General features: G+C 53.3%; 1 protein-coding gene across 2 annotated transcripts in view; it reads right to left on the bottom strand.

Annotated features, from left to right (window-relative positions):
- tmem94 (transmembrane protein 94) overlaps positions 1–15,010 on the bottom strand; it is a 168,550-nt gene extending 153,540 nt beyond the window's left edge. For both annotated transcript variants that reach the window (XM_070857485.1, XM_070857484.1), the window contains exon 1: positions 14,819–15,010. Coding sequence is in view for 1 of the 2 variants with exons in the window: in XM_070857484.1 (XP_070713585.1) it covers positions 14,819–14,845 (27 nt within the window). In the remaining variant the exon portion in view is untranslated. The remainder of the gene's footprint in view (positions 1–14,818) is intronic.
- Between the last annotated feature and the right edge of the window lie 12,458 nt (positions 15,011–27,468).

The raw sequence follows: 27,468 nt of genomic DNA, 5'->3' as shown, positions 1-27,468 counted from the left end.
AAGGTGCTATATAAATCCAAGTTTTTGTCGCATGTAAGAATATCTGTAAGCGAGAGCCTTATAGTGTGGGTGGAATCATCATCATCAGAGGCAGTACCTCGGAATCGAGAAGGACTTCCTTCCACTCTTAAAACGAGTCGTTAGGTGACAGTACAGTCCAATACGAGAACCACAGTCCCTGTCACAGGTGGGACAGACAGTGGTTGAGGATAAAAGGTGGGTGGGACTGGTTTGCTGCACGCTCTTTCCGCTATCTGCACTTGTATTCTGCACGCTCTCGGCGACGAGACTAGAGGTGGAGTATGCAACAGAGCACTGCCCCATGCACAAAACACTTTTTTAAAAAATCCATAGTAAACCTAGAACACTACTAATGGAAACCGCAATACAGAATTTAATGGAAGCAAGTTAATAAATCATACAAAAGCAAAATACTGTGGATGCTGGAATCTGGAATAAAAATAGAAAACTCAGCAGATCAGGCAGCATCTGTGGAGAGGAAGCAGAGTTAACGTCAGACAAACGTTCATTGACCCGAAACGTTAACTCTGCTTCCTCTCCATTAATAAATCATACCTTGTTCTTATCGACCATACATTATTAAATCTTATGCATCACACTTTAAACACGAAAAAGCTGGGGTTTTTTTTTACTTGTTTCTTGGAAAATGGTAACCAAAAAGCACTTCAAAACTTAGATCTTTGTTTCGGAGTGAGTCTCTGAAAATAATACCCCCCGGTCCCAGTACTGGCTCATATTGGCTCTCCCTTTGCAGCTCCACCCTAGGTTCAGGTGGATTCTAAAGATCCCATGGCACTATTTGAAGAAAAGGAGGGGAGTTCTTGCTGGCCTGACCAATATTTAGCCCTTAACCAACATCATATAATGATTATTATCTTGTTGCTGTTTGTGGGAGCTTGCTGTGCACAAAATGACTATTGCATTTCCTACATTGCAACAATGACTACATTCCAAAAGTACTACATTCCAAAAGTACTTCATTAGCTGTAAAGCACTGAGACATCCTGAAGTTCTTAAGTCTTTCTTCCTCATTTCTGTATTATTTTATTCTCACATCCCTCACCCAGTGTTCTTACTAATTTCCAGCAAGGCTGGTTCTGTTGGTTGCACCCTCCCACTCCTCTCATCCCCCCCACCCACCCCAGGTGTGCGCTCCTCCCCCGCCACCCCCCCCAGGGGCATGCTCCTCTCCCCACCCACCCCCCGGGGTGCGCTCCACTCCCCTATCCCCTCCCCATTGGATCCACTCCCCCTGCCCCCTCCCCAATGGATCCACTCCCCCTGCCCCCTCCCTCCCCATTGGGTGCCCCCCCTCCCTCCCCATTGGGTGCACCCCCCCTCCCCCATTGGGTGCACACTCCCCTCTCCTCCCCCCCCCATTGGGTGCACACTCCCCTCCCCCCCCTCATTGGGTGCAACCCCTCCTCCCTCCTCATTGGGTGCAACCCCCCCTCCCTCCCCATTGGGTGCACACTCTTTCTTCCCCCCCCCAAATTGGGTGCACACTCCCTCCCCATTGGGTGCACGCTCCTCTCCCTCGAGGGGATTGAAAAAGACACCATGTAAAACCATACTGCCAAACAAAGGAAACATAAATTAGATACAAGAGGCACCAGAGAGGGGAAAAAACATTCTTACACTAATCTTGATTCTGATACAAGTCCTCAATTTTTCTACACATATCTCACTGTGAGCAGGGCTACACAAGATCCACTTGGTGAGGTGATGAGAACACTCGATCTGCATTAGTCCACACTGCTTTGGACCTCTGCACCCTCTGTGCCTCATCACAAAGATAAGGGAGAGATTATGAATTTTGACGGACATACTCCAGATAATTAAATCGGAAGTTGTTTCACAATTTCATTGACATAAATAAAACATGGTTATGATACTTTAAAACCTCCTGTGCCTTGCACACATTGAGACAGAGCGTGGCTTGTTCTTCTAGGACAGGAATGTTACAGCAAGTAAAACAATTATATTATTGTGCTGTTCAAGTACTAGTCCTGTTAAGACTATAGGGCCCAAGTTTCCACATGATTCGCGCCTGATTTTTTAGGAGCAACTGGTGGAGAACGGACTATTTTAGAAATCGCAATTCTCCACATTTTTTTTTCTGCAGTTCTAGTCGGTAGAACAGTTCTAGTTTAGAACAGAATTTTTTCTTCAAAAGGGGGCGTGTCCGGCCACTGACGCCTGATTTGAAAGTTTCCAGTGAAAATGTACTCCAAACTAAAGTAGAATGGAGCCAGTGAAGATTTTTGTAGAACTGAAAAAACCTGTTCTACACATTAAAAAATCAGGCGCAGGTTACAAATTAGGTGTCCAGAACGAGGTGGGAGGGGAGGGAAGGGGAAGGGAACTCATTAAATTCGACAATAAATCCTTATTTATACTTCTACAAATATTATACAAATAAATCCAACCTGAATAAACATTTATAAGCCACGAAAAAATTAAATAAACCATCTTCCTACCTGTGTGAAAGTGCTTCAGCCAGGGAGAATTCTGCAGCCGTTCGTGCCGCTGAGCGGGAGGGGGAGAGAGAGAGAGAGAGAGAGAGGGAGGGAGAGAGGGGAGGGAAAGAGAGAGAGAGAGAGAGAGGGGAGGGAAAGAGAGAGAGAGAGAGAGAGAGAGAGAGAGAGAGAGAGAGAGAGAGAGAGAGGGAGGGAGGGAGGGAGGGAGGGAGGGAGGGAGAGAGAGAGGAGGGAGGGAGGGAGGGAGAGAGAGAGGGGGGGGCGCGTCGGGTCAGGGAACAGGAGCGCGGGTCGGGTCAGGGGGGGGGAAGCAGGTGTCGGGGCGGGGGGAGCGGGTGTCGGGTCTTGGGTCGGTGCGGGGGGGGGGGGGGGGAGCGGGTCTCGGGTCTCGGGGCGGGGGGGGGGGGAGCGGGTCTCGGGGCAGGGGGAGCGGGTCTCGGGTCTCGGGTCGTCGGGGGGGGGGAGCGGGTGTCGGGTCGGGTCTGGTCGGGGGAGGGGGGGGGAGCGGGTGTCGGGTCGGGTCGGGTCTGGTCGGCGGGGGGAGCGAGTGTCGGGTCGGGTCTGGTCGGGGGAGGGGGGGGGAGCGGGTGTCGGGTCGGGTCGGGTCTGGTCGGCGGGGGGAGCGAGTGTCGGGTCGGGTCTGGTCAGGCGGGGAGCAAGAGCTGGCCGTGGGAGGAGCCCCAGTGAGGCCATTGGGCCAGGGCTAGGGGCTGCGTGCTTCGGGCCCCTCCCACAGTTCGGCGCCTGGAGCTACTGCACTTGCGTGCCGACTGTAGCGCGCATGTGCAGAGGTCCCGGCACTGTTTTCAGCGCCGGGACCTGGCTCCGCCCCCCCACAGTTCGTGCTGACTGCGCCAAGGGCCAGAGGACCTGTAAGTAGGTGCAGACTACCGAGGATTTTTTTAGGCGCCGTTTTAGGCGCGAAAAACGGGCGTCCAGCTCGGAGGGGCGCCCGTTTTTTTTCTTGTGGAAACTTGGGCCCATAGAGTCTAATTGATGTTAGGGTTCATTCAAAGGTTAGTTTCTAGGCAGAATTGAAATCAGGAGGCTGGTTTTGTTTGTGGAAAGGTTAACTAACAGTCTGTAGACATTGTGCCACGGGCACTTTCTGTTCCAGAAGATGTTTTTTTTCTGTACAACAAAAGTGACTGCCTCTGATTTTTTTTATAACAGTTTTAATAAAAGTGAGGTAGAGGCTGGCATTGGACTGCGTGCGACGTCTTAACTGTGGCAGACAGGACATGTAAAGTTTACATATTATCGATATGTCACTCCCAGACATGTAGACAATAAGTGGGTTGGAGAACAAGAGTAAGGAAGTCTTGCTACCATTCTGCAGGGCCTTGGTGGGACCACACCTGGAGTACTGGGCACAGTTCTGGTCTCCTTATCTAAGGAAGGATATACTTGCCTTAGAGGCAGCGCAACAAAGGTTCACAAGATTGATTCCTGAGATGAGAGGAGAGATTCCTATGAGGAAAGATTGAGTAGATCGACCTGGAATTTGAAAGAATGAGAGGTGATCTCATTGAAAGATGTAAGATTTTGAGAGAGTTTGACAGGATAGACGCTGAGAGGATGTTTCCCCTGGCTGGAGAGTTTAGAACTAGGGAGTCACAGTCTCAGGATAAGGGGTCAGCCATTAGGTCCGAGATGAGGAGGAATTTCTTCACTCAGAGGGTTGTGAATCTTTGGAATTCTCTGCCCCAGAAGCCTGTGGATGCTCAGTCGTTGAGTATATCCAAGTAGATAGAGTTTTGGACTCTCGGCAAATCAAGGGATGAGTATTCTAAGTGTGATGTCATTAATGATTAAAAAGTGGCAGCATTACCTCACTATTTCGACTCAATCTTGACCTTTCAATACATTCCAACATCTGATTACCTTTACTCATTGCCACCGAACACTGTCGCGATAGCTTCATAAGAACATAAGCAATATGTCCAATGGCAATATAATGGCATCACACTCAAAATAAAAATTGGACAAATACTTGAAGGGAAAAATATTGCAGGGCTCTGGGGAAAGAGCAGGGCAGTGGGACTAATCAGATAGCTCTCCCAAAGAGCCAGTACAGGCTCAATGGGTTGATGACCTCCTTCTGTGCTGTATGATCAATGGTTCTACATTACAATTTCCTCTACATTTCTCAAATTATTCACTTTATTAGGGAGCCAGATTCTCCAGTTTCACCTGGCCTTATTGATTGTGTCAGCTGTGTCTCAGTGGGCAGCACTCTCACCTCTGAGTCAGAAGGTTGTGGGTTCAAGAGACTTGAGCATAAAAATCCAGGCTGACAATACAGTGCAGTACTGAGGGAGTGATGCACTGTGAGAGGTGCCGTCTTTCATAACAACATATAGGGCCCAAGTTTCCACATGATTTGCGCCTGATTTTTAGGAGCAACTGGTGGAGAACGGACTATCTTAGAAATCACAATTCTCCACATTTTTTTTTCTGCAGTTCCAGTCAGGTAGAACAGTTCTACTTTGGAACAGAATTTTTTCTTCAAAAGGGGGCGTGTCCGGCCACTGAGGCCTGATTTCAAAGTTTCCACAGTGAAAACGTACTCCAAACTAGCTTAGAATGGAGCAAGTGAAGATTTTTGTAGAACTGAAAAAACCTGTTTTATACATTAAAAAATCAGACGCAGGTTGCAAATTAGGCGTCCAGAATGAGGTGGGGGGGGGGGGGGGGGGGGGAGGGGGGGGGGGAAGGGAAGTCATTAAATTTTACAATAAATCCTTATTTATACTTCTACAAATATTATACAAATAAATCCAACCTGAATAAACATTTATAAGCAAAAGAAAAGATTAAATAAACCATCTTCCTACCTGTGTGAAAGTGCTTCAGGCACGGAGAATGCTGCAGTCAGCCTGAGGCGCCCGTTCTTCCCGCGAGGGGGGGGGGGGAGAGGAGAAAGGAGGCGCCCGTTCTTCCCGCTGGGGGGGAAGGAGGCGCCCGTTCTTCCTGTGGGGGGGGGGGGGGAGGGGGGGGGGGGAAGAGAGAGGAGGTGGCGCCGGTCTTTCCCGCGGGGAGGGGGGGAGAGGAGACAGTGAGAAGGCTGCAAGTGCTGATGGCAATGTGCTTTTATAAAAAAATGTTCAAAAATTAAACAGCTACAAAGAACTACAAAAATGGCCGAGTGCCAATGTTTCCTTCACACTGCGCGCGCGAACGCTCCAACGCGCACGCGCAGCATTGCCGGCAGGAAAAAAACTAATTTAAATAGTACCCGCCCCCTCCCACTTACAAAATCGGCGCGAGTGTAGGCTCCGCCCCCCCCTCGGCGCCGCGCCAAACAGACAAGGAGCTGCAGAACACTCCAGAATTGCGAGTTTTTTTTCCGGCGCCGTTTTAGGCGCGAAAAATGGCGCCCAGCTCGGAGGGACGCCCGTTTTTTATTGGGTGGAAACTTGGGCCCAATAAGAGCAGGAGTAGATCATTCGGCCCCTCGCGCCTGCTCCACCATTCAATAAGATCATGGCTGATCTGATCTTGGCCTCAACTCAACTTTCCTGCCCGCTCCCCAGAACCCTTGATTCCCTTATCGTTCAAAAATCTGTCCATCTCCACCTTAAATATATTCAATGACCCAGCCTCCACAGCTCTCTGGGGTAGACAATTCCAAAGATTCACGACCATCAGAGAAGAAATTCCTCCTCGTCTCCGTTTTAAATGGGCGACCCCTTATTCTGAAACTATGGCCCCCTAATTCGAGGTGCCCCCACAAGGGGAAACATCCTCTCGGCATCGACCGGAACCAATGTCCTCGGGGGAGTGTTTGCGAGTGCTGTTTGGGAGGAGTTAAACTAATATGGCAGGGGGATGTGAACCTATACAGGGAGACAGAGGGAAATAAAATGGAGACAGAAGCAAAAGATAGAAAGGAGAATAGTAAAAGTGGAGGGCAGAGGAACCCAAGGCAAAAACAAACAGGGCCACTTTACAGCAAAATTCTAAAGGGTCAAAGTGTGTTAAAAAGACAAGCCTGAAGGCTCTGTGCCTCAATGTGAGGAGTATTCGGAATAAGGTGGATGAATTAACTGTGCAGATAGCAGTTAACGGATATGACGTGATTGGCATCACGGAAACATGGCTCCAGAGTGACCAAGGCTGGGAACTCAACATCCAAGGGTATTCAGCATTTAGGAAGGATAGACAGAAAGGAAAAGGAGGCGGGGTGGCGTTGCTGGTTAAAGAGGAAATTAATGCAATTGTAAGGAAGGACATTAGCTTGGATGATGTGAAATCGGTATGGGTGGAGCTACGGAATACCAAAGGGAAGAAAACGCTAGTGGGAGTTGCGTACAGGCCACCGAATAGTAGTAGTGAGGTTGGGGACAGCATCAAACAAGAAATAAGGGATGTGTGCAATAAAGGTACAGCAGTAATCATGGGCGACTTTAATCTACATATTGATCGGGCTAACCTAACTGGTAGCAATGCGGTGGAGGAGGATTTCCTGGAGTGTATTAGGGATGGTTTTCTAGACCAATATGTCGAGGAACCAACGAGAGAGCTGGCCATCCTAGACTGGGTGATGTGTAATGAGAAGGGAATAATTAGCAATCTTGTTGTGCAAGGCCCCTTGGGGAAGAGTGACCATAATATGGTAGAATTTTTTTTTAAGATGGAGAGTGACAAAGTTAATTCAGAAACTAGGGTCCTGAACTTAAGGAAAGGTAACTTTGACGGTATGAGGCGCGAATTGGCTAGATTAGACTGGCAAATGATACTTAAAGGGTTGACGGTGGATAGGCAATGGCAAACCTTTAAAGATCATATGGATGAACTTCAACAATTGTACATCCCTGTCTGGAGTAAAAATAAAAGGGGAAGGTGGCTCAACCGTGGCTAACAAGGGAAATTAAGGACAGTGTTAAAGCCAAGGAAGAGACATACAAATTAGCCAGAAAAAGCAGCAAACCGGAAGACTGGGAGAAATTTAGAATTCAGCAGAAGAGGACAAAGGGTTTAATTAAGAAGGGGAAAATAGAGTTCGAGAGGAAGCTTGCCGGAAACGTAAAAACTGACTGCAAATGCTTCTATAGATATGTGAAGAGAAAAAGATTAGTGAAGACAAACATAGGTCCCTTGAAGTCGGATTCGGGTGAATTTATAATGGGGAGCAAAGAAATGGCAGAGCAATTAAACAAATACTTCGGTTCTGTCTTCACAAAGGAAGACACAAATAACCTTCTGGATGTACTTGGGGACCGAGGGTCCAGTGAGAAGGAGGAACTGAAGGATATCCTTATTAGGCGGGAAATTGTGTTAGGGAAATTGACGGGATTGAAGGCTGATAAATCCCCAGGGCCTGATGTTGGAATCAATTATTAAAGATGAAATAGCAGCGCATCTGGAAAGCAGTGATCGGTCCAAGTCGGCATGGACTTATGAAAGGGAAATCATGCTTGACAAATCTTCTAGAATTTTTTGAGGATGTAACTAGTAGAGTGGACAAGGGAGAACCAGTGGATGTGGTGTATTTGGACTTTTAAAAGGCTTTTGACAAGGTCCCACACAAGAGATTTGTGTGCAAAATCAAAGCACATGGTATTGGGGGTAATGTACTGACGTGGATAGAGAACTGGTTGGCAAATAGGAAGCAGAGAGTCGGGATAAACGGGTCCTTTTCAGAATGGCAGGCAATGACTAGTAAAGTGCCGCAGGGCTCAGTGCTGGGACCCCAGCTCTTTATAATGTATATTAATGATATTGATGATGGAATTGAGTGTAATATCTCCAAGTTTGCTGATGACACTAAACTGGGTGGCAGTGAGCTGTGAGAAGGACGCTAAGAGGCTGCAGGGTGACTTGGACAGGTTAGGCGAGTGGGCAAATACATGGCAGATGCAGTATAATGTGGATAAATGTGAGGTTATCCACTTTGGGGGCAAAAACAAGGCAACAGATTATCTGAATGGCGACAGATTAAGAAAAGAGGAAGTGCAACGAGACCTGGGTGTCATGGTTCATCAGTCACTGAAAGTGGGCATGCAGGTACACCAGGCGGTGAAGAAGGCAAATGGTATGTTGGCCTTCATAGCTAGGGGATTTGAATACAGGAGCAGGGAGGTCTTACTACAGTTGTATAAGACCTTAGTGAGGCCTCACCTGGAATATTGTGTTCAGTTTTGGTCTCCTAATTTGAGGAAGGACATTCTTGCTATTGAGGGAGTGCAGCGAAGGTTCACCAGACTGATTCCAGGGATGGCTAGACTGTCACATGAGGAGAGAGTGGATCAACTGGGCCTTTATTCACTGGAGCTTAGGAGAATAAGAGGGGATCTCATAGAAACGTATAAAATTCTGACGGGACTGGACAGGTTAGATCCGGGAAGAATGTTCCCGATGTTGGGGAAGTCCAGAACCGGGGACATAGTCTTAGGCTAAGGGATAGGCCATTTAGGACTGAGATGAGGAGAAACTTCTTCATTTAGAGAGTTATTAACCTCTAGAATTCCCTGCCGCAGAGAGTTGTTGATGCCAGTTCATTGGACATATTCAAGAGGGAGTTAGATATGGCCCTTACGGCTAACGGGATCAAAGGGTATGGAGAGAAAGCAGGAAAGGGGTACTGAGGGAATGATCTTATTGAATGGCGGTGCAGGCACGAAGGGCCAAATGGCCGACTCCTGCACCTATTTTCTATGTTTCGATGTTTACCCTGTCCAGCCCCCTCAGAATCTTATGTTCAATAAGATCACCTCTCATTCTACTAAACGCATCGGTACAACCTGCTCAACCTTTCTTCATAAAACAACCCCTTCATCTCAGGAATCAACCTGGTCAACCTTCTCCGAAATGCCTCCAATGCAAGTATATCCCTCCTTATATAAGACCAAAACTGTACACAGTACTCTTGCTGTGGCCTCACCAATACCCTGTACAGTTGTAGCAAGACTTCCCTACTTCAATTTATTGTCAATCAGAACCTCCAGATCTCTTTCAGATTCCATACGTGTTATTTCCTTTTCAAGTACCCGCCCCTTCCTGGGTTTTTTTTGTCCATGCATTTCTCTACATTGAATTTTATTTGTCCAATTCCCAAATGTGTGCAAATTCTACCTGCAGCGATGCAGTCTACCACCTTCAAGTCTGATGGAATAAGCACCTCCAATCTTTTACAACCGTCATGGGTCTTCAGTGAAATATGAATGAGCACTCTATCCAAGTTCTTCGTGAGTGCACAGATTAAAAGAGCTCACAATCCGTCACTAATTAGCAAACATGTTCTGATCTATTGGATTTAGATTTCTGATGCCTCTTGGTGCTTGTTAACATGAGCAATTTCTCTGCTGGGAAAAGCAGCACTTCTCAAGTATTTCCCTTCCAGTATCAGTAACAACGATTCCTCCCAGGTCACGTGTAATACGGTTAGACACAGAAGGAAACTCTCACTACTTTGCCCAAACAACGCGCCTTGGTCCCAACCACAGAATCCGGTCTTATAGTGCAGTTCCCCACCTCCGTGAGACTGCCAATTTATACCAAATCGTGGGGAGTTCTGCACTCTGCTCCCCCAAGAACTGGGTTGAAAATGCCTGAGACTCAATGCATGGCGGATCCTTATAAAACAAACCGATTATACCTACTGCTGTTCCCACCCCTTCCCCAAATCACTCGCACTAATGTGGCCACAGGGATGGCTTATGTCCATCGCCGAGAGCATGCAGAAATCAAGCGCAGGCAGTGGAAGGAGCTTGCGGCAAACCATGCCCACCCACCCCTTCCCTCAACGACTGTCTGCCCCACCTGTGACAGAAACTATGGCTCTCATATTGGACTGTTCAGCCACCTAAGGACTCATTTTAAGAGTGGAAGCAAGTCTTCCTCGATTCCGAGGGACTGCCTATGATGATGATGATGATTATGGGGGAAATTAAATGTCAAGTTACTGCATTAGAAATGCAGATACTGCACTAGACTTGCATTTATATAGCATTTTTCACAACCTCAGGAAGTCCAAAATTGCTTTACAACCACCAAAGTACTTTTGAAGTGTGGTCACTGTGTGATGTAGGAAATGTGGCCACACAGCACAAACAGCAATTAAATGACTAGATCATCTGTTTTAGCTGCTGGTTGAGGGATAAATACTGGTCAGGATACTGAGTGAACTCCCCTGCACTTTGTCGAATAGTGCCATGGGATCTTTTACATCCACCCGAGGGGGCAGACGGGACCTTGGATTAACATCTCAGACAAAAAGGGTTGGGCGGTGCAGATTCAGTTTTACTTTTAACCCAACATATGCTATAACTGGGCAGGCACTGCTCAATGCCCTTGAAGCAAACATAAACTCTAATATATAAACATAAAAGTATGGACATGACTGCTGCCAACGAACAGGCAGCAGTCTGCACACGCCGCTGTCATTCGTCACGGAGCGGGCCGTTAAAACAAAATCTTTAAAACAGAGAACAGAGATGGACTGTTGAGAAAGCCGGGAAAATCTTAAAAGCCAGAAAGGGAGATGGACTGGTGAGAAAGCCGGGAAACCAGAGAATTTCTCAAATCCTCCGCCTGTTGTGGTGAACGTTATTTTTTAAATTTGGGACCCGACAATTATATGCAGAATGCTTCTGCACAGCTTCTGGTTTTCTGGGTTCGTTGGCAGGAGTCACTCTGTAAATGTCAGCATCTTCACCTGAGCCAACACCCGCTAAGATCAACTATCAGAGCTGCCAAACACGGTATTGACAAGCATTAAGTGCTGTCTTTCTGCTCCTCCAGCAGCCGGTCCGACTGATTCCTCGTAACATCGGTCTCTTGTTATCATTCCAAACCTCTTCAATGCTGCTCAGTCGCTGAAAGTGCCTATTTAACCTAGAAATGCCTTTTATCGCCAATGTAATGCACGCCTCCAGAGACAGTCTCACAACTCGTGTTTTACACCTCCTCCAAACAGGAACGTAGTTTGTGTTTCACCTCAACCAGAATGAGTTGTGTAGATACACCACTATTTGTTTCAACAGCAAAGGCACAAACATAGAATTTCTTTGAATTTTACAGCACAGAAACAGGCCATTTGGCCCATCAGGCCTGTGCTAGTGTTCATGCTCCAATCGAGCCTCCTCCCACCCATTTCATTGAACTCTATCAGCATACCTTTTAGCTATGAGGAAAGACTGGATAGGCTGGGGTTGTTCGTCACCATGCTCCACGACGACATGCAGGCTGTGATCCTGACCAACGGATCCATTACAGACTCAATCCACATCCGGACCGGGGTCAAACAGGGCTGCATCATCGCCCCAACCTTCTTCTCAATCTTCCTCGCTGCCTTGCTCCACCTCACAGTCAACAAACTTCCCGCTGGAGTGGAACTAAACTACAGAACCAGTGAGAAGCTGTTCAATCTTTGCCGTCTCCAGGCCAAGTCCAAGACCGTCCAACCTCTGTCGTCGAGCTACTGTATGCGGACGACGCCTGCGTCTGCGCACACAGAGGCTGAACTCCAGGATATAGTCGACATATTTACTGAGGCGTACGAAAGCATGGGCCTTACGCTAAACTTCTGCGAGACAAAAGTCCTCCACCAGCCTGTCGTCGCCGCACAGCACAGCCCCCTAGTCATCAAGATCCACTGCGCGGCCCTGGGCAACGTGGACCATTTCCCATACCTCGGGAGCCTCTTATCAACACGAGCAGACATTGACGTCGAGATCTAACACCGCCTCGAGTGCAGCCTTCGGCCGCTCGAGGATAAGAGTGTTTGAAGATCAGGCCCTCAAAACTGCCACCAAGCCCATGGTCTGCAGGGCTGTAGTAATACCCGCCCTCCTGTATGGCTCAGAGACATGGATCATGTACAGTAGACACCTCACGTCACTGGAGAAATACCACCAACGGTGCCTCCACAAGATCCTACAAATCCCCTGGAGGATAGACGCACCAACATTAGCGTCCTCGATCGGGCCAACATCCCCAGCATTGAAGCACTGACCACACTTGATAGCTCCGTTGGGCAGGCCACATCGTTCGCATGCTGGACATGAGACTCCCAAAGCAAGCGCTCTACTCTGAACTCCTTCACGGCAAACGAGCCAAAGGTGAGCAGAGGAAACAATACAGAGGACACCCTCAAAGCCTCCCTGATAAAGTGCAACATCCCCACTGATACCTGGGAATCCCTGGCCAAAGACCACCCTAAGTGGAGGAAGTGCATCTGGGAGGGCGCTGAACACTTTGAGTCTCATCGCTGAGAGCATGCAGAAATCAAGCGCAGGCAGCGGAAAGAGCGCGTGGCAACCAGGCTCCCTGCCCACCCCTTCCCTCAACGACTGTCTGTCCCACCTGTGACAGGGCTTGTGGCTCTCGTATTGGACTGTTCAGTCACCTAAGGACTCATTTTAAGAGTGGAAGCAAGTCTTCCTCAATTCCGAGGGACTGTGATGATGATTTCTTTGGAACAGAGGAGGCTGAGGTGTATAAAATTATGAGGGGCTTAGATAGAGTGGATAGGAAGGACCTATTTCCCTTAGCAGAAGGGTCAATAACTAGGGGGCATAGATTTAAAGTAATTGGTCGGAGGTTTAGGAGGGGATTGGAGGGGAAATTTCTTCACCCAGAGGGTGGTGGGGGTCTGGAACTCACTGCCTGAAAGGGTGGTAGAGGCAGAAACCCTCACCACATTTAAAAAGTGCTTGGTTGTGCACTCTACGGACCCAGAGCTGGAAAGTGGGATTAGGCTAGAGAGCTTTGTTGGCCGGCGCAGACATGATGGGCCGAAATGGCCTCCTTCCGTGCTGTAAATTTCTAGGATTCTGATTCTATATCCTTCTATTCCTTTCTCCCTCATGTACTTAGCAAGCTGCCCACGTCACTGCTTCTTTACTGAAAGGAGTGTTTATTTAACAGAGAATATCTGGGAATGAGGACAAACACAGTTTCTCACGAGAGAGTTTGGGCAATCTCTGACACCAAGCACAAAGTTCAAGCTTTTCATAACCGCTGTCCAAATCCAGTAAATGAACCTTGTTATGACTCCACAGAATTCTTTATTACACACGGCTAAGAGTCTGGCAAATAATTGTTGTTCCATTCTAAGCCACCCACTTTTTGCCCTACATTTGCTGACACGAGAAAGTCCATTGATCAAAGCATTGTGACGTAATTGCACGAGAACAGCTTGACTCGAGTCATCAGTACAAATTTAGAGCACTAAAACATGACAGTGAATGCAGCAGTTCACACCAACACACATCAACTCTGTACAAACATGGTGACAGAAAAGTGCACAATTTTGTAATTTCGCATTAGTCCGCCCCATGCCACACACCCAGTACATCTTTACACGCCACATAGATAATGTAAGAATGGTCAGTGTCAGGTACATATGGAAACCAGCCAGGCACAAGGATCGCATCTCCCTTCCCTCCGCTCCTGCAGCACACCTGACCCTGCCCCATCCCAGTAATCATGGACAGTATTTCCCATGACCTCGGGAGCCCAACTCCCCCATCGCAGGGGACTTGGAGCTCACCTCACCATCACCCAGGGCACTTGAAGCTTGAATTCCCCGAAACCCACCTCTCCCCAGAATAACAGAAGCCTGCTCCCTTATCGAAAGCCCAACTCACAAGGTATCAGATGCCCCTACATTAACCCCCCTTTCCGCCCAGAATCCATCTAATTATCCCTTCAGGGGGCACCTCCCCAGATCCCAACTCCTCAACCCCCCCCACCCACAAAACCTACTGCACCCCACCCACCCACCCCTCACTGATCTGGTCACCTTCTCCCAACCTCACCTCCCTCCTGACTTCCCTGTTCCATCTCTCTGGTCAGCCCTTTTCCGTCCTCCCCTGTTCTTACCGCTCTCCAGTACTACTCTCTCCAATCTTCACCTCCACTCTCTCCAATCTGCACCGCCACTCTCCAGTCCGGACCACCCCCCTGCTCTCTCTCCCATGTTGTCCCGCCCCCCCATTTCCCACACATTCTCAAGTCCTGTCCCCCATTTACCCCAGTCCTGCCCACCTACGCCCCAGTCGAGTCATCTACTTCCCACACCCCCTCAAGTCCTGTTTCCCCACCTCCCCCTTACCCTGTCCCTCCCACCTCACCCTTACCCCCAGTTTCACCTTACATTGTTCCCCCCATACACCTTTACCCCAAATCCTCTTCCCTCTCCCAGTTCCTCCTTTCCACTCCCACCCACCAATCCCCTTCCCTACACTCCCCCTTCCCCTGTCCCACCCTACCCCAGTTCCCACTCCCAACTCCCCCTTCCCTCCCCTTGTCCCCCGGCCTGGGCACTCTGAACACAAAGAGCGGCGGCGGCGGCGGCGGCGGGCCCTTACCTGGCTCTTGGGATCCTGCATCTCCATGGCGGCGGTGCGGGGCGGGCCGGACTGGGCCGGACAGTCCCCGGAGACAAGGCCAAGGCTCAAACCGCATCAGGACATCACCGGCCCCGCGCACCGTCAGTCGGCTCTGCCGCCGCACATGCGCACTGCTCGCAGGCCGGAGCAGGCGCGGCGGGGAATGTACATGCGCAGTAGGCCTCAACCGGCAGGACGAAATGCGCACGCGCAAGGGTCGAAACTGTGAGTGTGAAGTACGCACGCGCAATGCCAGAACCACCATCAATGGCCAACAACAACAACTTGTATTTATATAGCGCCTTTAACGCAGTGAAACGTTCCAAGGTGCTTCACAGATAAAGTATGAGACACAAAATTTGGCACTGAGCCACAGAAGGAGAAATTAGGGCAGGTGACCAAAAGCTTGGTCAAAAGAGGTAGGTTTTAACCTACAGGGCTACGGACCAAGAGCTGGAAAGTGGAATTAGGCTGGATAGCTCTTTGCCGGTCGGCACGGGCACGATGGGCCGAAATGGCCTCTTTCCGTGCTGTAAGTTCTGAAGATTCTTAGATAATGGATAATGGCCAGCGAGCACCATCGGAGTAGGCCGGGGAGCGGAAGGAGCAGCGTGGCGGCCTAGCCCAGCAGTCTACGTAGCCCATGGCCTGTGAGCACCATCGGAGCAGGCCGGGGAGCGGAAGGAGCAGCGTGGCAGCATACCACTCCAGGGAGCAGCACATGCTGGAGCAGGAGAGCAACGGTAGTGAAGAGGGACATAACCAAGGTCCAGGTCGGTGATTGGAGTGCGGACAGGTATAGCAGGAGTGGCGAGGTCGGGGCAAAGGACTGGTGAGAGATTGTAGATGGATGTGATTGGGGCCCAGGAGAAGCGTGAGTTTGGCGCTCAGGAGAGGCGAGGGCCCAGGGGCAGCATGGGCCAGCCTTCGCTGCGATATGTGTGCGCACTAGGTCCATGCAGCAGAGCTGGTCTCCAGTCGTCTTGGTTAATCCTTGCTACTGGGCCAAGACCTAGCTCTGTCAAGTCCGTGTGGTGGCTGGTGTGCAACGGTCGCTACATGTTAAAAAAAATCTAAGCACAGGCATCTTCCACCCTTCAAGATTTAGTTCGGACCTGGAATTTTAGGTCCTTCATTGAAACACCTGTGAACTTTTTGACGTGGAAGCAAGTCATCCTCAATTCGAAGAACTGCCGATGATGATATGATGAGGTTTTAACGCACATCTTGCAGGAGGAAAGAAAGGCGGAGAGGTTTAGGGAGGGAGTTCCAGAGCTTGGGGCCTTGGCAACAAAAGGCACGGCCACCAATGGTTGAGCGATTATAATCAGGGATGCTCAAAAGGACAGAATTTGAGGAGCACAGACATCTTCGGGGGTTGTGGGGCAGGAGGAGATTCTTCTCTTCTTCTTAGGCAGTCTCTCGGAGTTGAGGATGACTTGCTTCCACACTAATATGAGTTCTCAGATGACTGATAAGTCCAAAGCGGGATCTACCGACTCTGTCACAGGTAAGGTAGACGTTGGTTGAAGGGACGGGTGGGTAGGGTGGTTGGGTTGTCGTGCGCTCCTTCCGCTATTTGCGCTTGGCTTCTGCAAGTACCCAGCGAAGAGACTCGAGGTGTTCGACGCCTTCCCGGAAGTTTCTCCTCCACTTTGAGCTGTCTTGGGCCAGGGATTCCCAGGTGTCGGTGGAGTTGTTGCACTTTTTCAAGGAGGCTTTGAGGCTGTTCTTGAGGTGTTTCCTCTGCTCATCTGGGGCTTGCTTATAGTATCAGGCATGCGGACAATGTGGCCCGTCCATCGGAGCTGGTCGAGCGTGGTCAGTGCTTCGATGCTGGGGATGTTGGCCTGAGCGAGGACACGGACGTTGGTGCGCCTATTCTGCCAATGGATTTGCAGGATCTTGCGGAGGCAGCGTTGGTGGTAATACTCCAGTGCTTTGAGGTGCCTGCTGTACATAGTCCATGTCTCTGAAGCATATAGGAGGGCGGGTATCACTACTGCTCTGTAGACCATGAGTTTGGCGCCGGGTTTGAAGTCCTGGTCTTCAAACATCTTCTTCCTCAGGCGACCGAAGGCTGCACTGGCACACTGAAGGCGGTGTTGAACTTTGTCATCGACATCTTCCCTTGTTGACAGTGGGCTCCCGAAGTATGGAAAAAGATCCACGTTGTTCCAAGGCCTCGTCATGAATCTTGATAATTGGAGGGCAGTGCTGTATGATGGGGAAAAGTTGGTAGAGAACCTTTGTCTTACGGATGTTTAATGTAAGGCCCATACTCTCGTACACTTCGGTGAAGGTGTTAACGATGGTTTGGAGTTCGACCTCCGAATGTGCGCAAACGCAAGTGTCGTCTGCATACTGTAATTCAATGACAGAGGATGGGACGACTTTGGATCTGGACTGGAGATGATGGAGGTTGAACAATTTCCCATTTGTTCTGTAGATTAACTCCACTCCAGCGGGGAGCTTATTGAGGCTGAGATGGAGCATTGCAGCAAGGAAGATTGAGAAGAGCGTTGGTGCAATGACACAGCCTTGCTTGACCCCAGTCCGCACGTGTATTGGGTCTGTGGTGGATCCATTGTTCAGGATCATGGATTCCAGATCATCATGAATCAGGCAGGGAATGGTGACAAATTTTGAGGGCAGCTGAATTTGAGGATGACACTCCACAATCCCTCCCGGTTGACAGTGTCGAAGGCCTTTGTGAGGTCAAAGAAGGCCATGTACAGAGGCTGGTGCTGCTCCCTACATTTTTCTTGAATTTGACGCGTGGTGAAGATCATGTCCATTGTGCCCTTTAGTGGGCATAATTCGCATTGCGACACTGGGAGGAACTCTTCAGCCACAGGGAGCAGGCGATTGAGGATGATGCTTGCAATGACTTTCCCTGTGGCAGACAGCAGGGAAACTCTTATGTAATTACCGCAATCGGACTTGTCACCTTTCTTGAAGATGGTCATGATTACGGCATCTCTGAAATCCCCTGGCATGCTCTCCTCCTTCCAAATAAGAGAAATGAGTTCATGATTTCGCGCCAGTAGTGTTTCTCTGCCATGCTTTACTGCTTCGGTGGGGATTCCATCTGCTCCTGATGCCTTGTTCTTCAGTTGTCGGATGGCTTTTTCAACCTTTTGCTGGGCTGGGGTTGTGCTGAGGTGGTGAACATAAGAACATAAGAATTAGGAACAGGAGTAGGCCATCTAGCCCCTCAAGCCTGCTCCGCCATTCAATAAGATCATGGCTGATCTGGCCGTAGACTCAGCTCCACTTACCCGCCCTCTCCCCGTAACCCTTAATTCCCTTATTGGTTAAATATCTATCTATCTGTGACTTGAATACATTCAATGAGCTAGCCTCAACTGCTTCCTTGGGCAGAGAATTCCACAGATTCACAACCCTCTGGGAGAAGAAATTCCTTCTCAACTCGGTTTTAAATTGGCTCCCCCGTATTTTGAGGGGGCGGGGCGGGGCCGAAAAGGCCGAACCTGAGCCCGCCCAGCCAATACCCAACTTCCCCCGGGATTTGCTCGACTCGGCAGAAACTGACACTGCAGACAACTGCAATATACATCCACACACTGGGCCAGGGGCTGGCGGCGGGGAGGGGGAAGAACAACAACCCTCGCCCCCTACTTTGGAGCTGAGGGACTTGGTGGACCTGGAGAATTTCCTAAACCAGGTCTCTCCGTGTTCCCCGGCTCCTGGGGCGGAGGAGGAACCCCTTCCGCTGTCACTTCCCGACCCAGCACCAATTTTAAAAGAGCCCAGTGGGGACTCCTCTGCCGACGATCCTGGGGGTGGGATCGGGGCAGAGCCAGGGCCAGATGGAGCGGCCGGGCCGTTTGCCGTACCTCGTGCGGTCGACGGGCCGGCTGCTAGCGGCGACCTCCCGGAGGGGGACGGGGACTCGGTGGAGGCCGCGGGTGAAGATCTCGAGTCCATCGCCAGTGAGGCGGTGGATCTGCTCGCGTCCGCCGCTGAGACCCTCCTCATTCCTGCAAAGGAACACCGGGACTTTTTGGTCCAGTGCCGGGGTCGCCGCGACCAAGCCCGTCTGGCCCTGGAAAGATGGTCCGAGCCGGTGTTGCTCATCGCTTCCGTCCGCGCCGCCGCTAAAATAATGTCCGCGGACGGGCCCTTATCAAAGGCGCAAGGCCTTGAGCTGCGCCGGCTCAAAAAGTTCCTCGCTGGGCTGCTGAAGGAGTGGAGGTCAACAAACGACTCCACTCCCCCACCCCCCCACAATAGGTTAGGTAGAGGTTGCACTATGGTCTTGTCATGAAGATAACCATAGCCAGCCTCAACATCAACGGCAGCAGAGAGGCACGCCGTAGATTTAACAATTTTTCGCTCCTGCGGGAGGGGAAATATGCGGTGTGCTTCCTGCAAGAAACCCACACCGTTCCGGGAGACGAAGCCACGTGGCTCCTGAAATGGCAAGGAGAGGTCCGCATGAGCCACCTCACCGCCACTTCTAGTGGGGTGGCCATCTTGCTGTGCCCGCATTTTTAGCCGGAGATCTTGGGGGTCGAGGAGCCCGTGCCAGGCCGCTTGCTGCACGTAATGGTTCGCCTGGGGGACGTGCTGCTCCATCTCGTGAACGTGTACGCCCCTCAGCCCGGCCCGCAGCAGGCGCGCTTCTTCGAAGAGGTGTCCGCTCTTCTTGGCTCTGTCGACGTCGGCAACTGCATTGTCCTCGGGGGGGATTTTAACTGCACCCTCGAGGCGAGGGACCGCTCCGGTGCCCCGCAGAGCATGACGGCGATGGAGAAGTTGAGGGACCTGGTCGGGTCCTTCGACTTGGTGGACGTCTGGCGAAATCTCCATCCCAACTCCAGCGCCTTCCTGCGTCCCGGCGGCCTCCATGCGGCCGGTGCCGTGTTCGGACCACCACCTGGTGTGGGCGGAGCTCGCTTCGCTCCGCGCGAGGATGGGGTCCGCGTACTGGCATTTTAACAACCAGCTGCTGGAGGACGTGCGGTTCCAGGACTCGTTCCGTCGTTTCTGGGCCGACTGGAGAAGGAAGCAGGTGGGCTTCCCCTCCTTGAGGCTATGGTGGGACGTGGGCAAGGCTCACGTCCGCGTCTTCTGTCAAGAGTACGCGAGGGGGTCGACCAAGAGGCGGGCGGCCAGGGTCGGGCGCCTAGAAAAAGAGGTGCTCGACCTAGAGTCCCGTCTCGGTCAAGTCGTTGGGGACCCGGCCCTGCGGACGGTGTACGACGCGAAGAAGGTCGCGCTGAAGGACCTGCAGCTCGTCGGGTCCCGAGGCGCATTCGTGAGGTCACGGATCCGGTTCCTGCGGGATCTGGACCGCGGCTCCCCCTTCTTCTACTCACTGGAAAAAAGACAGAGTGTCCGTAAGCAGCTCTTGACGCTGCTGGCCGACGACGGCTCTCTCGTCTCGGATCCGGAGGGCATAACAACAGGGCCCGTGAATATTACGGGGCCCTGTTCTCTCCGGATCCGTCCAGCGAGGAAGCGCGTAGAGTTTTGTGGAAGGACCTGCCGAAGGTCAGCCCGGAGGGCGCCGAAAATCTAGAAGCTCCGCTAAGCCTGGCGGAGCTGACCGGTGCCCTCGACTGGCTCTCGAGGGGAAAATCCCAGGGGCTGGACGGGCTGACCGTGGAGTTCCACAGGGCGTTCTGGGACGTCCTGGGGGGGCGACTATGCGCGGGTCCTGGGGGAAAGTCTGGCGACCGGGGAGATGCCCCTCTCTTGGCGCAGGGCCGTCATCGTCCTGCTGCCTAAGAAGGGTGATCTCCGCCTCCTTAAGAACTGGTGTCCGGTCTCCCTCCTCAGCACGGACTACAAGATCTTCGCCAGGGCGATGTCTGCTCGCCTTGGCACCGTGCTGGACCACATGATCCACCCCGACCAGTCCTACACGGTCCCGGGCCGGACAATCCACGATAACATCCATCTGGTCCGGGACCTCATCCATTATTCCCTGGAGGCTGGTCTGTCGGTCGCCTTCCTATCCCTCGACCAAGAGAAGGCGTTCGACAGGGTGGATCACGACTATCTGCTCGGAACTCTGCGCGCTTTCGGGTTCGGGACGCATTTCGTCGCCCGGATCCGACTTTTGTACGCCGCCGCGGAGTGTCTGATTAAGGTTAACGGGTCCTTGACGCCGCCCCTTCGCTTTGGGAGAAGGGTGCGCCAGGGATGCCCCATGTCCGGCCAGTTATACGCCGTCTGCGTGGAGCCTTTCCTGCGCCTCCTGCGGACGAGGTTGACGGGACTGGCTCTGCAAGGGCCGGGCGTGGAGGTCGTCCTCTCGGCTTACGCCGATGACGTGCTCCTCGCGGTAGAGGATCCCGCTGACCTGCGGAGGATGCGTGAGTGCCAGGAGATTTACTCGGCCGCATCCTCTGCCAGAATCAACTGGGAAAAATGTTCCGGACTCCTGGTGGGTCAGTGGCGGGTGGACTCCCTGCCGGAGGAGCTCAGGCCTTTTGCCTGGAGCACGACCCATCTCCTCTATCTGGGAGTCTACCTTAGCCCCGACGAGGAAGCCTGGACGGCGAACTGGCAGGAGCTGGAGGCCAAGATCGCCGCTCGCCTAGGGTGCTGGACAGGACTGCTCCGAGTGCTGTCCTACAGGGGTCGAGCGCTAGTCATAAACCAGCTGGTGGCCGCCATGTTGTGGTACCGGCTGGTCACTTTGACCCCTCCCCCTGCGTTTGTCGCCAAGATACAGAAGAAGTTGGTGGACTTCTTCTGGAACAACAGGAAGCACTGGGTCTCTGCGGCGGTCTTGAGGCTCCCGCTTGGGGAGGGCGGTCAGTTGTTGGTGTGTGTCAGCGCCCAGCTCGCGACTTTCCGTCTTCAGACCCTGCAGAGATACCTTTACGTTGAGCCCCCTCCTAGGTGGCGTGCTCTGGCGACGTATTTCTTCCGCCAGCAGCACGGCCTCAACTACGACACGCAGCTCCTGTTTGTGAGTGTGGGGGGAGTCAGGACCGCCCTCCGGGAGCTGCCTGTCTTTTACAAGGAACTCATCAGGGTCTGGAACAAAGTCTCCACCAAGCGCAGCTCTCCACCGGCTGGAGTGGCGGCTGTCCTGCAGGAGCCGCTGCTCGGGAATCCGTACCTCCACGACCGAGGTTTTTTGTGGCGGTCGGACGAGAGGGCTGTGGCTGGTGAGGTGACCAGGGTCAGGGACCTGCTCGATGGCGGAGGAGCGGGCTGGATGGCGCCAGACACGCTGGCACGGCGCCTAAATTCTGCCAACGTCCGCCACGCGGCCGATGCCATCGAGTCGCTAAAAAGAGCTCTGGGCCCCGACTCCGTTAGGTGCATCGAGGAGGCTCAAGCACGTGGGGAGATCCCGTCCGAACTGAACCCCGTCCGGACGGAATTCCTCATCGGCGCCAAACCCCGGAACCTCCCTCGGGGGCCGGCGCCTCACAACTTGAGCCGCCTGGAGGAAATCCCCTCCGTGCCTTTCAGTTCTGCGCCGAGGGGTTTCCTGTACGGGCTACTCCTGCACACTCTCAACTTTGCCATCCTCGCCTGCCGTCCGGACACGCCATGGCATACCATCTTGCCGTCCGGAGGAGGCGAGGGTCACCGATGGAGGGCACTCTACGCGGGAGTCCTCCCGGTATTTATCGGGGACTTGGCCTGGAGGGTGGTGCATGGAGCAGTGCCATGCAACAAATTTTTAAGCCGGTTCACGGACTCCCAGGCCGCCTGCAATTTCTGCGGTCTGGAGGAGTCCGTGTTCCATGTTTTTATTGAGTGCACGAGGTTGCAGCCCCTGTTTCATTATCTAAAGGGGCTGCTCCTGAAATTCTGGCTGCACTTCATTCCCACTCTCCTGATCTTTGGGCACCCTGTGCGGAGGGGAGCGGGTAGGTCCGAGGGCCTCCTCGTAGGACTGCTCCTGGGCACGGCCAAGGGTGCCATCAGCCGGTCCAGGCAGCGGGCGGTCGAGGGGGTCGTTAAACCTGACTGCCTGCCTCTCTTCCGCTCTTACAGGGTGTCCTTGGAGATGGAGCACGCGATGTCCACCGGTACGCTCGCGGCCTTCCGTCATCGTCACGCCCGGCAACCAAATTTTAATTTGATTTTACGTTTTAAAGTTTAATTTGTTTTAATTGCCGGTGCTTTTAGTGTCCCCCTCCCCTTTTATAGGGGGCACTTGGAGAAAAATTCAATTCTGTGCCAAAAAAAAATGCCATTGTAAATGTTGGTGTTTCCCCCAGATCGGGGGTCACGGTTTAATGTTTTTTCCGTTAACTCCCTAAAAGAGTTTCATGCATGGAGCAGTGGAGGCGTGGCCTATTCAGTAGGAGCTCTGCTGTTGAGAGAGAAGGAGCTACCAACTTTGCTCCTGCCTTGGAAGGCCTTGAGAGCCCTGAGAACAGCCCAGGAAGAGGAGGAAGGAAGGGGCTTCACCACCAACTTTCACCCAGAGGGAGAGGAGGAAAAGGCAGAAAACTTTACCATTTCTACAAAGAGTTGGAGAGAGGGGGAAAGACCAACAACAACATCCAGTGTGGAAGGAGGGAGACTCTACCATTCTACAGGTGGGTGTATTGGTGCAGTCCCTAAAAGACTTTGCTGTATCGGTGGGGGGAGGAAAAAAGATTTTTCGAGGGCCGGAACATCGCGGGGGGTGTGTGTGTGTGGAAGTGTGTGTGGGGGCCTTGCTTACAACTAGGCCCCACACACCTTTGAAGCACCCCTCCCCCATTTGCCTAGCCTGGGATAGCTGGAGCTACCAGGCTGAAGAAACAATTAATCCACCCTAATTAACATCGTTGGGAGTGTGTGCCTGTGTGGTTCCAACTGCACCAGGTGAAGACATCTTCTCCCCTCACCCGAAGACCACCCCAAAGACTATTTGTTTTGCTATCTGGGGATTACACCCACCCACAGCTGCGAGGGGAGACCTGCCCTCGCAGTTTCCCCCCCTTCCCACCCCCCTCTCTCTTTCTCTGTTACTCTCTGTTTCTCCCCTCTCTGAGAGCCCTTCCTCCTAATTTTAAAAAACAAAACAATTAAGACACTGAGCAGAGGGAACAAGGCCCCTCCCCAATCGTTAACTAGGGGAGAGGTGTGCCTCTTTCAGAGCTCCCTCTGCTCAAAACACAAACGAGGCCAATAAAGTCCATTAAGGCCTGTGACTTTGGGGTGGGTGTAGCCCTTAAAGGGACCCCATGATGGCGACCCCATCTACGCTGGTGGCAGGGCCAGCTAGGACGTATGCGCAGGCGGCATCCACATCCACGGCACCTCCTGCGCCACCTGCTGCCCTGCCACCATTCAGATTGATTACTAAGAAACACGGGGTCAAGAGCTACACTCACCCCACAATGAGCATCGAGGAGTGCGTGCGGGCGATGGCTGGGGTAGTCGGCCCCTCGGCCATTGTCGCAGCCTCCAAGATGTCTGGGAAGGCTGTGTTCTTCCTGGGGTCGGAGCGGGCAGTGTCCCTGGCCCTTGAAAAGGGGCTCACGGTGGGCGGGACGTTCCTGCCGGTGGACCCTCTCGAGGCCACCGCGCAGAGGGTCATCGTTTCAAACGTCCCGCCCTTTGTTCCCGCTGAGCTCCTCCTCCCTCACCTACACCAACTGGGGGAGGTAAGGTCGGGGATTAACCCCATACCGCTCGGCCTCAGAAAGAACAGCCTGCGCCACGTCTTCTCCTTCCGCCGCCAGCTTTTTATCCGGCTGGCGCGGGAGGAGACGACGGAAGGGCATTTTAATGTGGTGTACGAGGGGACTGCCTACCGCGTCTTCTGGACGTCGGGCGGCGTGCGGTGCCATGCCTGTAGGGAGGTGGGGCATGTTCGTAAGAACTGCCCCGCCTCCAAGGCCGCCAAACCACCAAGGACGGCGAAGGCTGGCACCGCCGCCACCCCTCCCCCAAGTTGCGTCCGCGTGCCGGGAGCCGTAGGTGCGCAGGCATCGTCGGAGGCCTCTGTTTTCACGGCCTCCGGCGGGGGGGAGGGAGAGCGTCCGACCGGAAAGAAGGCGCGGAACAAGGCGAAACATCTAGAGGCGGGTCCCCTCGGTGCGCCAAACAACTTGTTTACCGCGCTCGGCCCAACCCAGTCATCGGCGAGCGCGGGGTGCCCTGAGCCCGTGCCCGAGCCCTTGAACAACACCACAGAGGGGCCCGGGCGTGGGCAAGAAAAGGAAAAGGGGGGGGTGGAGCAGGAGGCCTCGGCAGACATGGGGGTCTCCCTGCCTCCGCGCACCCCCAGGAAAAAAAGGAGGCGCTGCTCCAATGAGGTTGAGGGGGAACAACATCCCTCCGCGGAGGAGTCGGTGCCCGCCACGTGTCCCGCGTCCCCCACCGGCGCCCCCAAATTGCGCCGTAGGCACGAGGAATCTGTCCCCGGGGTGGGTGAGACAGTCGAGGCTGCCCAGCCGCTGCCTCCCGGGGATGGCGTGAAAGATCTTCCTGTCGTGGGGGGCGTGGGGCCAGCGGAAGAATGCATAGCCGCCGGGTCGAGCGTCCCGGGGACTGAGGCGGGCAGGGCCGAATAGGCCGAACCTGACCCCGCCCAGCCAATACCCAACTTCCCCCGAGATTTGCTCGACTCGGCAGAAACTGACACTGCAAACAATTTTAACATACATCCACACGCTGGGCCGGGGGGTGGCGGCGGGGAGGGAGAAGAACAACAACCCTCGTCCCCTACTTTGGAGCTGAGGGACTTGGTGGACCTGGAGAACTTCCTAAACCAGGTCTCTCCGTGTTCCCCGGCTCCTGGGGCGGAGGAGGAACCCCTTCCACTGTCGCTTCCCGACCCAGCACCAATTTTAAAAGAGCCCAGTGGGGACTCCTCTGCCGACGATCCTGGGGGTGGGATCGGGGCAGAGCCAGGGCCAGATGGAGCGGCCGGGCCGTTTGCCGTATCTCGTGCGGTCGACGGGCCGGCTGCTAGCGGCGACCTCCCGGAGGGGCACGGGGACTCGGTGGAGGACACGGGTGAAGATCTTGAGTCCATCGCCAGTGAGGCGGTGGATCTGCTCGCGTCCGCCGCTGAGACCCTCCTCATTCCTGCAAAGGAACTCCGGGACTTTTTGGTCCAGTGCCGGGGTCGCCGCGACCAAGCCCGTCTGGCCCTGGAAAGATGGTCTGAGCCGGTGTTGCTCATCGCTTCCGTCAGCGCCGCCGCTAAAACCATGGCCGCAGGCGGGCCCTTATCAAGGACGCAGGGCCTTGAGCTGCGCCGGCTCAAAAAGTTCCTCGCTGGGCTGCTGAAGGAGTGGAGGTCAACAAACGACTCCACCCACCCCCCCCCACAATAGGTTAGGTAGAGGTTCCACTATGCTCTAGTCATGAAGATAACCATAGCCAGCCTCAACATCAACGGCGGCAGAGAGGCACGCCGTAGATTTAACAATTTTTCGCTCCTGCGGGAGGGGAAATATGCGGTGTGCTTCCTGCAAGAAACCCACACCGTTCCGGGAGACGAAGCCACGTGGCTCCTGGAATGGCAAGGAAAGGTCCGCATGAGCCACCTCACCGCCACTTCTAGTGGGGTGGCCATCTTGCTGGCCCTGCATTTTCAGCCGGAGATCTTGGGGGTCGAGGAGCCCGTGCCAGGCCGCTTGCTGCACGTAACGGTTCGCCTGGGGGACGTGCCGCTCCATCTCGTGAACGTGTACGCCGCTCAGCCCGGCCCGCAGCAAACGCGCTTCTTTGAAGAGGTGTCCGCTCTTCTTGGCTCCGTCGACGTCGGCGACTGCATTGTCCTCGGGGGGGATTTTAACTGCACCCTCGAGGCGAGGGACCGCTCCGGTGCCCCGCAGTGCATGACGGCGATGGAGAAGTTGAGGGACCTGGTCGGGTCCTTCGACTTGGTGGACGTCTGGCGAAATCTCCACCCCGACTCCAGCGCCTTTACTTGGGTGAGGCCTGGAGTAGGATGGTCCAGAGTCGACCGCCTTTACGTGTCTCGGGCTTCCGTTTCCTGCCTCCCGGCGGCCTCAATGTGGCCGGTGCCGTGTTCGGACCACCACCTGGTGTGGGCGGAGCTCGCTTCGCTCCGCGCGAGGATGGGGTCCGCGTACTGGCACTTTAACAACCAGCTGCTGGAGGACGTGCGGTTCCAGGACTCGTTCCGTCGTTTCTGGGCCGACTGGAGAAGGAAGCAGGGGGGCTTCCCCTCCTTGAGGCTATGGTGGGACGTGGGCAAGGCTCACGTCCGCGTCTTCTGTCAAGAGTACGCGAGGGGGTCGACCAAGAGGCGGGCGGCCAGGGTCGGGCGCCTAGAAAAAGAGGTGCTCGACCTAGAGTCCCGTCTCGGTCAAGTCGTCGAGGACCTGGCCCTGCGGACGGTGTACGAAGCAAAGAAGGCCGCGCTGAAGGACCTGCAGCTCGTCGGGTCCTGAGGCGCGTTCGTGAGGTCGCGGATCCGGTTCCTGCGGGATCTGGACCGCGGCTCCCCCTTCTTCTACTCGCTGGAAAAAAGGCAGAGTGTCCGTAAGCAGCTCTTGACGCTGCTGGCCGACGACGGCTCTCTCGTCTCGGATCCGGAGGGCGTCAACAACAGGGCCCGTGAATATTACGGGGCCCTGTTCTCTCCGGAGCCGTCCAGCGAGGAAGCACATAGAGTTTTGTGGGAGGACCTGCCGAAGGTCAGCCCGGAGGGTGCC

The sequence above is a fragment of the Pristiophorus japonicus genome, chromosome 16 (genome assembly GCF_044704955.1).
Source record: "Pristiophorus japonicus isolate sPriJap1 chromosome 16, sPriJap1.hap1, whole genome shotgun sequence".
In the NCBI taxonomy this organism is placed as follows: domain Eukaryota; kingdom Metazoa; phylum Chordata; class Chondrichthyes; family Pristiophoridae; genus Pristiophorus; species Pristiophorus japonicus.
The sequence above is the reverse complement of the archived record's forward strand: the minus strand, read 5'-3'. Positions and strand labels throughout refer to the sequence as shown.